The 12,307-nt window shown below is 52.0% G+C and overlaps 1 protein-coding gene across 1 annotated transcript; it reads left to right on the top strand.

Moving 5' to 3' along the window:
- Positions 1–3,688: 3,688 nt before the first annotated feature.
- On the top strand, positions 3,689–11,768 carry DUSP7 (dual specificity phosphatase 7). Its single transcript, XM_079317521.1, has 3 exons — positions 3,689–4,322; positions 6,492–6,920; positions 9,398–11,768. Exons 1-3 carry the CDS (start codon positions 3,911–3,913, stop codon positions 9,703–9,705), a joined length of 1,149 nt encoding a protein of 382 aa, XP_079173647.1. The 5' UTR covers positions 3,689–3,910; the 3' UTR covers positions 9,706–11,768.
- The last annotated feature ends 539 nt before the right edge of the window (positions 11,769–12,307 follow it).

The following is a 12,307-nucleotide window of genomic DNA, read 5'->3' as shown; positions in this document are numbered from 1 at the left end:
TTGCAAACAGTGGTGAGAAGGTAAGTCCTATGAATATTTATCTGTTACAGCCCAGATTTTTTGGGGGAGAGGCTTGAAGGAAAATCCTTTGGAGTGAAGTGTTGTGGAGAAAGTGTAGGTTAAAAAGAAAAAAGCTTTTCAGAGATTCATTTTTAATAAGAAAATATGTATTAACTTCTGACCAGCATCTAATTAACTTTGCTCTGTAAATCCTTAGGAGCTCCATGCATCCCCTTGGGGTGTGGCACCTTCTGCCCTTCACTCACATCTTGGCTCCCCTTGGTTCAAAATAGGGTCTGTCACATCCTTGGGAGTGATGCCTCTGCAGGGGCTGCCAGGGCCTGGAGTGGGTTTTGGGCAGACATCTGCTAACAATGAATTTACCTTGTGTTCTGCCATGACTCATGGTCTTTGTTCCTAAAACATCAAAACAACCTGTGGGCTCTGCAGTTAGAGAATCTGGGAAAAGAGGTGGTGGTGATGGAAATGAAGAACCTGAGCTGGCATCTGCACCAGCTTCATGGCAGATGGGACAGATGAAGACAAGAGCACTCTGAAGTCAAGCCAGCAAGATGGAGCTGTGGGCAAGGGGAAGTTGCCTGGTCACTGCATGAAGCAGAAGGACTGTTGGAGGAGAGAGCCTGGCCACAGCAGATGGACAGCCAGAAAGATGCACACGTGCAACCTGTACTAGCAATCCAGGGGCTGGTATTGTGGTACAGGGATGGTGGCAACCCCCAGGCTCCCCAGGACAGCTGTCACAGCACCAAAGCTGCTGGAGTTCAGGAAAGGTTTGGACAATGCTCTCAGGCATGTGGTGGGACTCTTGGGATGGTCCTGTGCAGAACTAGAAGCTGGGCTCTATGATCCTTGTGAGTTCCAGCTCAGGATATTCTATGATTTTATGAATCTCCATGCAGAGTGGTTATCACTTCGTACAGTCCTTGTCACAAGCACTTGGGGCTTTTGGGACCTGAGCTGATAGTAGCCCATTTCTGGACATGTGTTGACCTTCTGCCTGTCAGCAAAGCCTTGTACATGGGGAGACAACCACCACCAACACCCCTGAGCCGCTGCCAGCAGCGCTGGGCTGCAGGAGGTGCTGGACACCACGTCCTGCCCGCAGCCTGCGAGCCACGGCTCAGGAAACCCTGCGGGGTCTCGGTGCCTTCTCGGTGGGAGGGGGTGTGGGGGAACGCCCGGAGCTGTCTGCAGAGCAGGGGTTTGCTCTCCGACAGGGTGTCAGGACGGGGCCGGCAGGATGCGCCTCTGGCTGGGGCGCACTTCGGAGCGCCGGGCTGCAGAGGGCAGCAGGAGCCGGGCTGGCAGCGCCGCTGGCACGGGAAACCCTTCCAGCGCCCCTCGCGTCCTGCCCGGGCTGCCAGAGCATCTCACCCTCCTGCTAAGTGACGTTATCGTGCCTTGGCCCTTCTCCGGGTGAGATCTGCTCTTGTCTCCGCAGGTGACGCGACTGGAGCCTGTCCCAAAATTTACGCGGTTGCTGATGCGATCGCAGAACGGAGGTGAAACATTTCTCTTCTGGTTTCATGGGACCACACGCCGGCGGCTACACCTGCCTCCCTTGCACCACCAAAAAGGATCCCCGTAAGATTTCTGGGCTGTTTTCAGCAGAACAGGGACTTTAGACCCAGATTTTGGTTCTTTGCACAAGCTGCTGCTGTTCCCCTTGTGATCTGAAGGTGCTTCGATAAACATTATGAAAGGTCAGCTATTTTCACTGTGCCTGTGGCTTGCATAAGAACCTCAACATCCTCTGCTGCAAAGAGCAGTGTTAGGAACTTCCTACTGCCACACTGAATCACAATAGCTTCCCACAGCAACCAGTGGTAAAAATAAACTGGGCGAGGGGAAGTGGACAGCTTCTGCTGTTCCGCTTTCTTGGGCACACTTGAGTCACAAAAAAAGCGATGTAGAACAAGGCATTTATTTTGCTGATGCCAATGAAATCCATGAATGGTTCAGAGCATGGTCCCGCTGAAATTATAAAGTGTTTTGCAATGAGATTCTCACTGTGCTCTAAGTTAAGCACCTGCTCAAATGCTGTCTTAAATTGGTATTTTCATTAGGATCCAGCCTTAGGAATTAGACTAAAAAGAGGCAGGGACCCCTGCACGTCTGAGTGCTGCTTTTGTACTAGAGGTACAGGAATACAGCCCTCTTGGGATATTTCATGTGTTAAGGGTATATAAAAGACCACTGGGGAGACAGTGACTCTGAAATGGTTTCAGTAGTAGATCTCAGCTTTGAGAAAAGCAGATCTTGACCAGAAAAGAAGTGTCTTCAAATATAAATGAATTTGAAGTTTTGCCTAGAGACAATGCTGTTTGAACAGCACAATTGTCAACATTACAACTAAGACTCTGTGTGTGCACGTGTTTGTTTGCGTGTGGGGGAGTGTTTTAAGAGCAATATCTTTCCTGTTACACAAGGTTCAGCCCAGTTCTTGAAATTCAGCCAGCTGGGAAAAAAATCTGAGGAGACCCAGTCAGGTTGCTGAGCCTGAGAATCTTCTGGTGAAACAGACCCTGCTTCTTCCCTCCAAACAGCAGGTGCTGACAAAGTTTGTATTAAGAGGCTAAAGAGATAAGGAATTAGGGAGAGAAAAAAAAGGAATGGCTCATCTGTCCCAGATTGGGGAGAAGGGATGGTTTCCACTCATGTTCACAGGAATCTGGAGAGCAAGGGCTTGACCTAGGTGAGAAGAGACCACAGGAGAGCTCCAGTCAAACCTCTGGCTGAAAGCTGGGTCAGCTCTGGGGTCAGGCCAGGTTACTGGGGGGTGAGTTGAGTTGGACCTTGAAAACCAGCGAGGATGAAGATTGCACAACCTCTCTGAGCAATCCACCCATGTTTGACTGCCTGCATGATGAAAATAGACTGCAGTAGAAGTGGCTCATACAGAACCACATTTTTAATGTCATCCTGCTCATTAAAAAGAGAAAGATCAAATCTATTTTGTAACAGGAACAGTTTGTGTGAGGCACGGAAAACTTCTGGTACCAGAGGTCTGATTCACATTAGAAGGAATGTAAGAGATGGAAGGAAACCAAAGGGTGCCTCCAGTTACATTCATTCTTGAAATGTTAGTGTTGCAGCACAAAAGGTTTGTTTTTATAGTAGTCGATACCAACAGGGAAGATACTCTAAAAATAAACAAGGATGCACGGATAAAAAAACATCTCATTGTGAGAAGGAAAGGGAACGCGGAGGCTTAATGAGTCGCTGTCGATTTTATTCTGGAACTGCGAGTTCCTGTCAAAGACCAAACAGGGCTGGGCACGACCCAGTCCAAATCCACGCGGGCCTCCACACGCGTGGGCCGGGTCACTTCACCTTTTCTGCAGCTGTGTCCCGCGGTGCGGCTGGGGGCACCGGGGGCAGCCCGGCGGATCGGGACGGGACGGGACGGGACGGGACGGGACGGGACGGACCCTGCCCGGCCCCCGCGGCCCTTCCCGCGCTCGGGCCCCGCCGCGGCCCCGCCCATGCCCATATTTGGGCTGTCCCGCTCCCCCCGCCGCGCCTCATTCGCTGTGAGGAGTGGGGGGCGGGGCCCCGCGGGGGGCGGGCCCGGCGTGTGCGCGGTGGCGCCGCGGCCGCGCCGGGCGGGGCTGAGGCGCCGGGCCCCGCCGCCGCCCCGCCTCCCGAGGCATGACACGCCGGCCGCCGGCAAAGCCCCGCTTTAATTGAGGCCGCCGGCATGGGGCGCAGCGCGTAGGGCAGAGCGGGGCCGCTGCGCTCCGGGCCGCAGACACCGCGCACCCGCGGCCGTGCCTGGCGGAGCCGCGTCCGGCGCAGCGCGACACCGACCCGGCGGAGCGGGGCCGCGTCCGGACGCCGCGTGGGTGGCCGGCGGGCCGGGCGCTGGCGGCCGCCGCTGCCGAGCCCCATGAAAACGCAGGTCTGGGGGAGCTCCCCGCGGGCGCCCATGGCTGCGGCGATGCCGTGCAAGAGCGCGGAGTGGCTGCAGGAGGAGCTGGAGTCGGGCGGCGGCCGCTCGCTGCTGCTGCTCGACTGCCGCCCCCACGAGCTCTTCGAGAGCTCGCACATCGAGACGGCGATCAACCTGGCCATCCCCGGGCTCATGCTGCGCCGCCTCAAGAAGGGCAACTTGCCCATCCGCTCCATCATCCCCAACCACGAGGACAAGGAGCGCTTCGTGAAGCGCTGCAAGGCCGACACCGTGCTGCTCTACGACGAGGCCACCGCCGACTGGCAGGACAGCGGTGCCGCCACCTCCGTGCTGGGGCTGCTGCTCCAGAAGCTGCGCGATGACGGCTGCAAAGCCTATTACCTGAAAGGTGAGGTGCCCCTCGCCCTACCTCCAGCCCCGTCCCGCTCCCGCAGCCGCTGGCCATGTCCCCCTGCGCAGCCCCTGCCCGGCTCTGCATCCCCAGGGCGCCCATCCCCTGGTCGGACGGAGGTGGCTGCCTTGTTTTGCTTCCTTCCCTTATCCCTTCTGCCTGATTTATTTTTATTTTTCTCTATGCGTTTCCCCCCCCCCCCCCCCCCCCCCCCTCCTCTGCATCCCGCTTTAATCCCCCGCACAAAATGGTCGCGGGCTGGAAGCGGCCGGGAGCGCCCCGCTTCTTCCTACATCGCCTTCCCGTTAGCGGCGGGAGGAGCCCCCGGCCCCGAGCCGGTCCCGGCGGTGCAGCGCCGGGCGCCCGGAGCCTCCACTCCTCGGAGCGAGCCTTTCGGGGCAGCGCCGGGCTCCTCTCCAGCTCTCCGGAAGGAATGGCCGGATTTTGAATGCAAGAGAACCCTTCCTTATTTTTATTTTATCTCCCCACGTAACCAAACAGCGAGCTGTGGGGTTTCCTCCCCGTTAGCCAGGGAATGCCGCCGGTGTGGGAGAGCGCAGCCCGGCTGCTGCCCGGGGCAGGGCGATGGGCAGCGGGGCGCTGCGGGGAGCCGAGCCCCGCACGCTTCCCTCCGTCAGGGCTGGGCGTGCTGCGGGAGATTTGGTGTTTTGGCCATTTTGGAAGATCGCAGCGGGCTGAGCAGAGCCCACAGCTGGGCTGCTGGGACCCTTCCCATCTCCCCAGTGCTCCCAGTCCGGTCGCTGGGTGGCGGCTTTGAGGCAGGAATAACAGGAGAGCTGGGGAGCGTGTGGGGGGGAGAGTGGTCAAGAAAGTTGCCACTTGCGGCTCTTTAAAGAACACGGCTGTGCTTTGATAGACCCTTTTTTGGGAGCCGGGGCAGCCGCTGGTGGCGGGGTGGGTGCTGGGGGACAGTCAGGTATTGGGGCGCAGCCCGCACACAGCTCCTTCCAAAACATGGTGGGCGGCCAGCACAGGGCTTGGTCCCATTCCCCCTCGACCCTTCGAGCCCTGCTCGTGGGTGAATCTCCCATCCCATCATCCCATCCCGGTTTGGGGTTTCCCCATGGGCTCCCTCGCTTTGCATTCCTGCTTCTCTCCCCGTCGTCCTCATCCCTAGCAGGAAGGAGCGGTTTTGAAGTTCCTAAGCTCTCCCCGATGGGCAGGGGAGGAGCTGAGCCCCTTTCTCTGCCTTTTTCCGGGAGCCTCGGTGGGAAATGTTTCCAATTAAAATTCCAAAATGGCTCCTCGGCGCTGTCTGGCGGTGCGGGGGGAGGAGGAGGGCGAGGACGAGCCTTTTTCATGAATGGATGTGGCAGGAGCTGTCTGTCCTGCTCAGTGACCCTGCCACAACCGCCGAACCCACTAACGAAGTTTCCAGGAGCCCTTTCTAATTAAACCATTTGTCAGTGTCAGATCGCGATGGCTGAGCTCCGCTTTGATACTGCCTGGAAGGGAGGTAGATCGGTGGGGTTTGTGCTTCTCTGCCGCTGCCTTCCTTCCCCAGCTGAAGAGCTGGAGAAAAGATTTAGGAGCAGATGTGAAGGGTCCCATCCCACTGCGGTCCTGCTGTGGTTTGGGTGGAGAACAAACCTGTGGCACTGCTCTGTAGCAAAACCTACTTGTAGTGATAAAGTAGTTCTGAGGATCACTCTGTGGCAAAACTTAGGGTCTTTTTTCCTGCTTGGAGGTTAATAATTTCATTGGGTTTTAGTGCCTGGGGTGAGTATGTGGTAGTTGTCCCTAATCAGTGTTTTCAGACATGGATCCTTTCCTCTCTAAGAGGCTTAATAGCTCTTGCCTAAACTGCCCCAGACCCTTAATTTTGAGAAGCTAGCAAGGCAAGGTTCTGTCTTGACGTTGATTTTATTTGTGGATGTTTGTTTCTTTGGTGGTTGAGATTTTGCCCTATTTTTCACAAGCAATATTGAACTTTGTAAGAACCACTGTTTGCTCCATATCAGTTTGCCTGGGGAAGATGAGGGAGCAGGGAAATGCTTTTTTCTTGGTGTGAAGTGGAAGGGATACCAGCTCTTTGCTGGTAACGACTTTCTGAGTTGTGCATGTTCACAGGTAGAAGGATTTCCTATTCTGAAGAGTGAAACATCTTTTCTTTTCTTTCTGCCTCCCTCCTTTCCTTCTTCCCAGGTGGCTTTAACAAGTTTCAGACTGAATATTCTGAGCACTGCGAGACAAACCTTGACAGCTCCTCACCCAGCAACTCTCCCCCAGCATCAGTCCTTGGCCTGGGAGGGCTGCGGATAAGTTCCGACTGCTCGGACGGAGAATCCGACAGGGAGCCCAGCAGTGCCACGGAGTCGGACGGGAGCCCCATCCCCAGCAACCAGCCTGCCTTCCCAGTCCAGATCCTACCTTACCTGTACCTGGGCTGTGCCAAAGATTCCACCAATTTGGACGTCCTGGGCAAATACGGCATTAAATACATCCTGAATGTGACTCCCAACCTGCCCAACATGTTTGAGCATGATGGAGAGTTCAAGTACAAGCAGATCCCCATCTCAGATCACTGGAGCCAGAACCTCTCGCAGTTCTTTCCCGAGGCCATTGCTTTCATTGGTAGGTAGTTGGCAGAACATCGTTTTCCATACTCACCGCTTGGGAATGTGGTGTGCCACTTCCCAGGGCTGCTGCTGGCTCCAGCCTCATCTCTCTGGGGCACAGCATCAGCTTAGCAGGAGTGTCACACTGGCAGGTGGCACATCTGGTGCACGTCACCCTGGCTGAGTTCAGGGAGGCTTCCTTTCCAAAATCCAGCCCTCTTGCAGCACCCAGCTGAGCTACCTGCAAGTGGTTGGACTGGCCCTACTGCCTCTCACCCTTGTGTGGGGATTTGCACTGGCGTGAAATGGCTGAACCCAGGCAGTGGGGAGCTCCTTTGCCTGCTCTGCTCGGGGATGGAGCTGTATTAGTGTGACTGGTGCCAGCAATTCCTTAGCCCCAAATGTGCTTAAAATCAGGGAAGAGTGTGTGTGTGTGTGTGTTTTCTCTTCCCAAGGAAATTTGCTAGTCTAGTTGGGATCCTCTAAGTCACCCTAGCATAACTAACTCCTTGTATGGTTACTTCTCCTAAGGTAAGTGTCAACACAATGAGTTAGTGATTATAATTATACTGCAGAGTTTGGATGGAAAAACTGCTCTGTAGACAGCCCCTACGACAGTTTTGGCTGATGGTGGTGGGGTTCAGGAAGGAAGATCTCTTTTCTCAGGCCAGCCTTGGCTTTGAGAATTGCTTCTTATTCTGTGGGAAGCATATGTTGGGCTGAACAGAGATGTACACTCCCAGCCTGACCTGTGCTGTTTGCTCACGATAGTCATTAGCCTAATCAGCTCTGTTTTATGGAGGTGAATGGCACAGGCAGTAATATCACCGTTAACTATTAAAGGCCCCATGGCTTCATGTCTGATTAGAAACACTTGTACAGGTAAAGGAGAGGGGGGCCTTCCCCTGCAGACTGAAGCTTGTGCAGCCTCTTTCAGTGTTGCCAATTTCAGATGTTGTAGCTTGTGCTTCCTGTGCTGTAAGGCCTGCAATGGGGCAGAGCAGTGGTGATTCCTTGGCTGCTCCTCAGCTGTCAGAATGCCTGGTTCCCACACGCTCTCCTTTGCCCACAGCTTCTGCCCTCCAGTAACATGACTGGTCAGAAGCCACTGCTTCAGTGTGGCAACTGGGACCTGTCTGATGTCCCATTTGCATTTCCTGCACGAGCAGGGTATTGAATGTCAGGGGTGAGGTACAGTGTCCCTGCTGACATGTGGCATTTGGGATCTGTCTGCTCCAGTCAGCCCATGTGTCTGTGAACACTGAGCTTGTGCTTTCCAGTTAATGACAGGAAATGGAGGATTACTTTTCTCTAAAACCAAACACTAAGAAATGCCGTGCAGGTCAGATGAAAGGCAAAAATGTCTGGAAGAATGCTGAATGGGAGAGCCTGGGGGGAGGGCTGAGTACACTGGGCGGTGTTTGCCCACCCTACTGGAAATTCTTGCCTGGTTTTGGAGGCTGGGCAAAAAACCTGTTGTGGCTTGGGTCTGGATTTTTGTTTTGCCTGCATCTTTGCCCTTCCCTGCACTTACGGTGCCAGAGTGTCTCTTACCTCCAGCTTTGCCTAAGGATCCTCTTTCTCCTGCCACCTTTTTGCTCCCCGCCAAGCTCTCAGTCAAATGACTGACTTCAAATAGGGCTGCCCAGAAGTAAAAGCAGCGCTGGGTGCTTGCGTGCATTCAGTGCTCTCAGTGGCGTGTCCCTCTTTCAGCGCTGAGATGTCAATTCATAAAGGGATCACGCTGTTCCGGCTGTGCGAGAGACAATGAGTGTGTGTGTGCTTTTCACTCGGGGGCAAGGGAGGGGAAATTTCGCCGCTGTTCTCTCGCCATTTTTTGGTCCAGCCTGCATTCCTGCTTCCCGCTACCATTCATCCTGAGAGTCTCCTCCAGCACAAGCGTTTGTTTGTAGTGAAGTGCATTTCTGTCGATCCTGAACAACAATTTCACAATAAGGGAAGTTCCTGCACTTCAGACTCTGCTTAAATTGGCATTGGCTGCATTCATGCAACTTTCTAGTGGGAGGAGGACAGGAACAGCAGAAGAGAATAGCTCATGTAGTGCTGGGCTGCAGCCTTGCCCCGAGTGCACAGCCTTTCCTGGTTGAGTGAGGGTTGAGGTGGGAGTGCTGTGCCCAGCCATCAGCATCTCTCTGGAGCTGTTGTCTCCAGGTCCACTGCCTCCTTTGGGTTACTCCAGTGCTCTTGAGTAGAGGGTACTGATGCTCCCTAGACGAGGGATGTGTTGCTAAAGTTGATTGATACTTCTCTGGCCTTGCAGGGGATTTGCAGTGCAGCAGGAATATCTCAGGAGCCCTATGGGGAGAGATAAGGGCATCCAGGGGATATGGGATGGTGTCACTAGGAGCAGGGGATTCAGCTCTGGGAATTGTCGTGGTGCTGGGAGCTTGCAGCTGCCACCTGGCCCTGTTCCAAAGCCACGTGTTTCTGGTGCAGAATAATAGACTCCCCCTTCCCCTTGTCTTGTTTCAGATGAGGCCCGTTCCAAGAAGTGTGGGATCCTAGTTCACTGCCTCGCTGGCATCAGCCGGTCCGTAACAGTCACTGTCGCCTACTTGATGCAAAAACTCAACTTGTCCCTGAATGATGCCTATGACTTTGTGAAAAGGAAAAAATCCAACATTTCCCCAAACTTTAATTTCATGGGCCAACTCCTGGACTTTGAGAGGACTCTGGGACTCAACAGCCCCTGTGACAACCGCTCGCCCAGTGAACAGCTCTACTTCACCACCCCCACCAACCACAACCTGTTCCAGCTGAACACTCTGGAGTCCACATGAAGAGGACGCTGCCTGGTCGGGAACTCGAGCATCGAATCGCTTCTCTTGAGTATTTCAACTCTTACGAAAATATCTGTCTTGCAGGCAGCTCTGAGATGAGTAGCTTCTCTGGGCAGAGGTGCCTGATCGCTGCTTTAGGAAGGCTAATGCCGCTCACTAAGTATCCTGATCCCAGTGAAGAGGTAGAGTTTTTACAGGGGGTTATTTAACACGGGCGATGTTACAGCGTTTCGGACGCAGCTGTCACAGGCAATAACCGCTTTCCTGGGTGCATTGAGACTGTCAGAACATGGCACACGTGTGAAGAGCTACCAGGGGTTAGCTTGCTGTGGAAAATGAGGAGATTTATGCACTTGCAAACCTTGAACAAAAGGTGTTGGGCCAAGACTGTTTTAAAACCCAAGTTCGCTTTTTTTGATTTAAAAAAAAACAAATAAGAAAAGGTAGATCTTACTTGAACTTTGGGTTTAAACTCTTTTTAGATATGTAAGTTCTTGACTGTTTGTACAGACCAGGTTGCAAAACCAGTATTTTATTCTGTTTCTTGTTTGATCATTTATTATTTTTTTTAATCAAATGTTTATATTGACCAAATGCATTTTGCACACTTTGTGAAGCCTTGGTATGTCCTGGCATATTACTGGGTACTCCAGAGAGAGATACATGCTGCTGCTGTTGTTGTTAGCATCTGGTAGGAAGCTTTGTTATGTGTGAAGGCCAGTTGGGCTTAAACGCAACCCCTTCACCACTCCTGCACTCACAATCACAAACTCTGCACTGATTCAGCCAAGGTGACTAAGCCGCAAGCTTTTTTTTTGTTTTTTAATGCCACCCCTGCCAAAAGCACTGTTTGCTATTGCCAGAGGTAAAACTCTCGTAGCCTCCAGAGCTGGTAGAAGCATGTCTGAGCCTGGCTTCATTCTCTGCTGCCTGTTGACTGACCTGAGGTCACCCAGCTGGCCTGAAACCCTTGCAGCTTCCCCAGTGCAGAAGGTCGTTGCGGTGCTGGCGTTTCTTGTGCGCACGGAATCCTTTGCCACGTGCGCGGGGTGGAGGGGAGCAGAGCCAGGATTGTGTGGTGGGACAGGACTCAGATCCTCGTGAGGGGAGTGAAGAGGTGTGGAAATGAGGAGAGCATTGTAACAGAGAATTTATATATATATATATATATATGAATATATATATTAAATGGCAAATTCTGAGATGATTGGAGCTTTCAACAGAGGTTCTGATTTTTTTTTTCTTCCTCTTTTGAATAACTTTATGCCGTGCCTTCTATTCTGAGAAGACTTGTATGTATTTCTGGCTAGTGTTTGGCAAACTCCTTTTACCCAGCTGGGAGGGGAGGAAGTGGTAATAATTTCTGGGAGGAGGGCAGAACGGATTTGGAGATTCCTTTATTGGCTGCAATGTAGTCCCTCCTTTCTCCCCCCTCCCTGTCCACTTTAACTCTCATGTAAGTGACAAAAAAAAAAAAAAAAAGCCACGGATTTTTTTCTAAATATCCAGTTTTTTGTACTTTTTTCAAGAAAAAGAAAAAATAATAATAAAAAAAATCTCCATCTGGAGGAATGTTTGATGCTGTCATATCCTGAAACTGTTCTTTTTCGTTGAAAGATGTTATCAGAATGTTGGAATGAGCTTCTGTTTCTTGTTTTCTGGTTGTTTTTTGTTTGTTTGTTGGGTTTTGTTTGCCACAATGTTGAGATCGTGGGTCATTGGAAGGGAGAATGGGCGTACGGTTGTGAGTGAGAAAATTGAGAATATCCTAACTGCATCTTACCTCATGGAGGAATTTATTTTTTCAGGGATTTTTTGACAGTGCATCTGTATTGCATTACAGCTAAGCTGGTTTGTAAAGGCTTCCTGTGCTGTTAGTGGTCTTTATTCTTTAAAGGAAAAAAATAAGATGCATCTTCTGATTAGTACAAATGAGAGCTTGTTAGTGAGGAATGGTTCTGCTTTCTGAGTTATGAAGGAAAATTAGTGACCCTATATATACTGATCCAATATTGGGACTTTGTTTATATTGCAAATAAATATTATTTTTTCTTTAAAAATGATGTTTGTGTCAGATGCTTGTCTAGCCTCTGCCCATATAAGAACACGCTGCTCTTATCCATTTTTTATGGTTGATTAGGATCCTTCTGTGACCATGGAGAACATTTGCTGGGCCGTGTTCAAGTGTGGTGTTTGGTTTCATGCACAGCTTAATTTTTAAGACCTCTGGTAAAATGGAGAGGGGGAGGTGGGTGGGCGAGGAGAGGGATAGGGGGTATTGGATAAACTGGAGAACAAAGAACAGCTTGAGAATGGGACTGGCTTTGACCCCAGCCATTCCTCTGTGCCAAAAATAAATAGATAAACTAAAGACACTTTTGTTCACTGTTTAAGCGTGGCCTACAAAGGCATGGCAAGGCCTTGCCCACAACTGTTGTGTTAGCAGACTTTATTTTGATAGGAAAGCAAGAAGTCAGGGGCCTGTGGGCAACTAGCTGATGGGTTGTCCTGGGGGAGCTGGAGCCCCCTCCTGCATCCCTGGGGAAGGGGGTGCTCTGTGTGTTACACTTGGGCTGTGCTGTGTCCCCCTGTGCTCCCTGCA

The sequence above is a fragment of the Erithacus rubecula genome (assembly GCF_903797595.1).
Source record: "Erithacus rubecula genome assembly, chromosome: 13".
Lineage (NCBI taxonomy): Eukaryota > Metazoa > Chordata > Aves > Passeriformes > Muscicapidae > Erithacus > Erithacus rubecula.
The sequence above is the reverse complement of the archived record's forward strand: the minus strand, read 5'-3'. Positions and strand labels throughout refer to the sequence as shown.

Bases quoted from the DNA above. Each gene is read 5' to 3' on its own strand.
- DUSP7 (XM_079317521.1), top strand. From the start codon at position 3,911: ATGAAAACGCAGGTCTGGGGGAGCTCCCCGCGGGCGCCCATGGCTGCG. The intron at 4,323-6,491 runs GTGAGGTGCCCC...CCTTCTTCCCAG, and splicing joins CAAAGCCTATTACCTGAAAG to GTGGCTTTAACAAGTTTCAG. The intron at 6,921-9,397 runs GTAGGTAGTTGG...GTCTTGTTTCAG, and splicing joins CGAGGCCATTGCTTTCATTG to ATGAGGCCCGTTCCAAGAAG.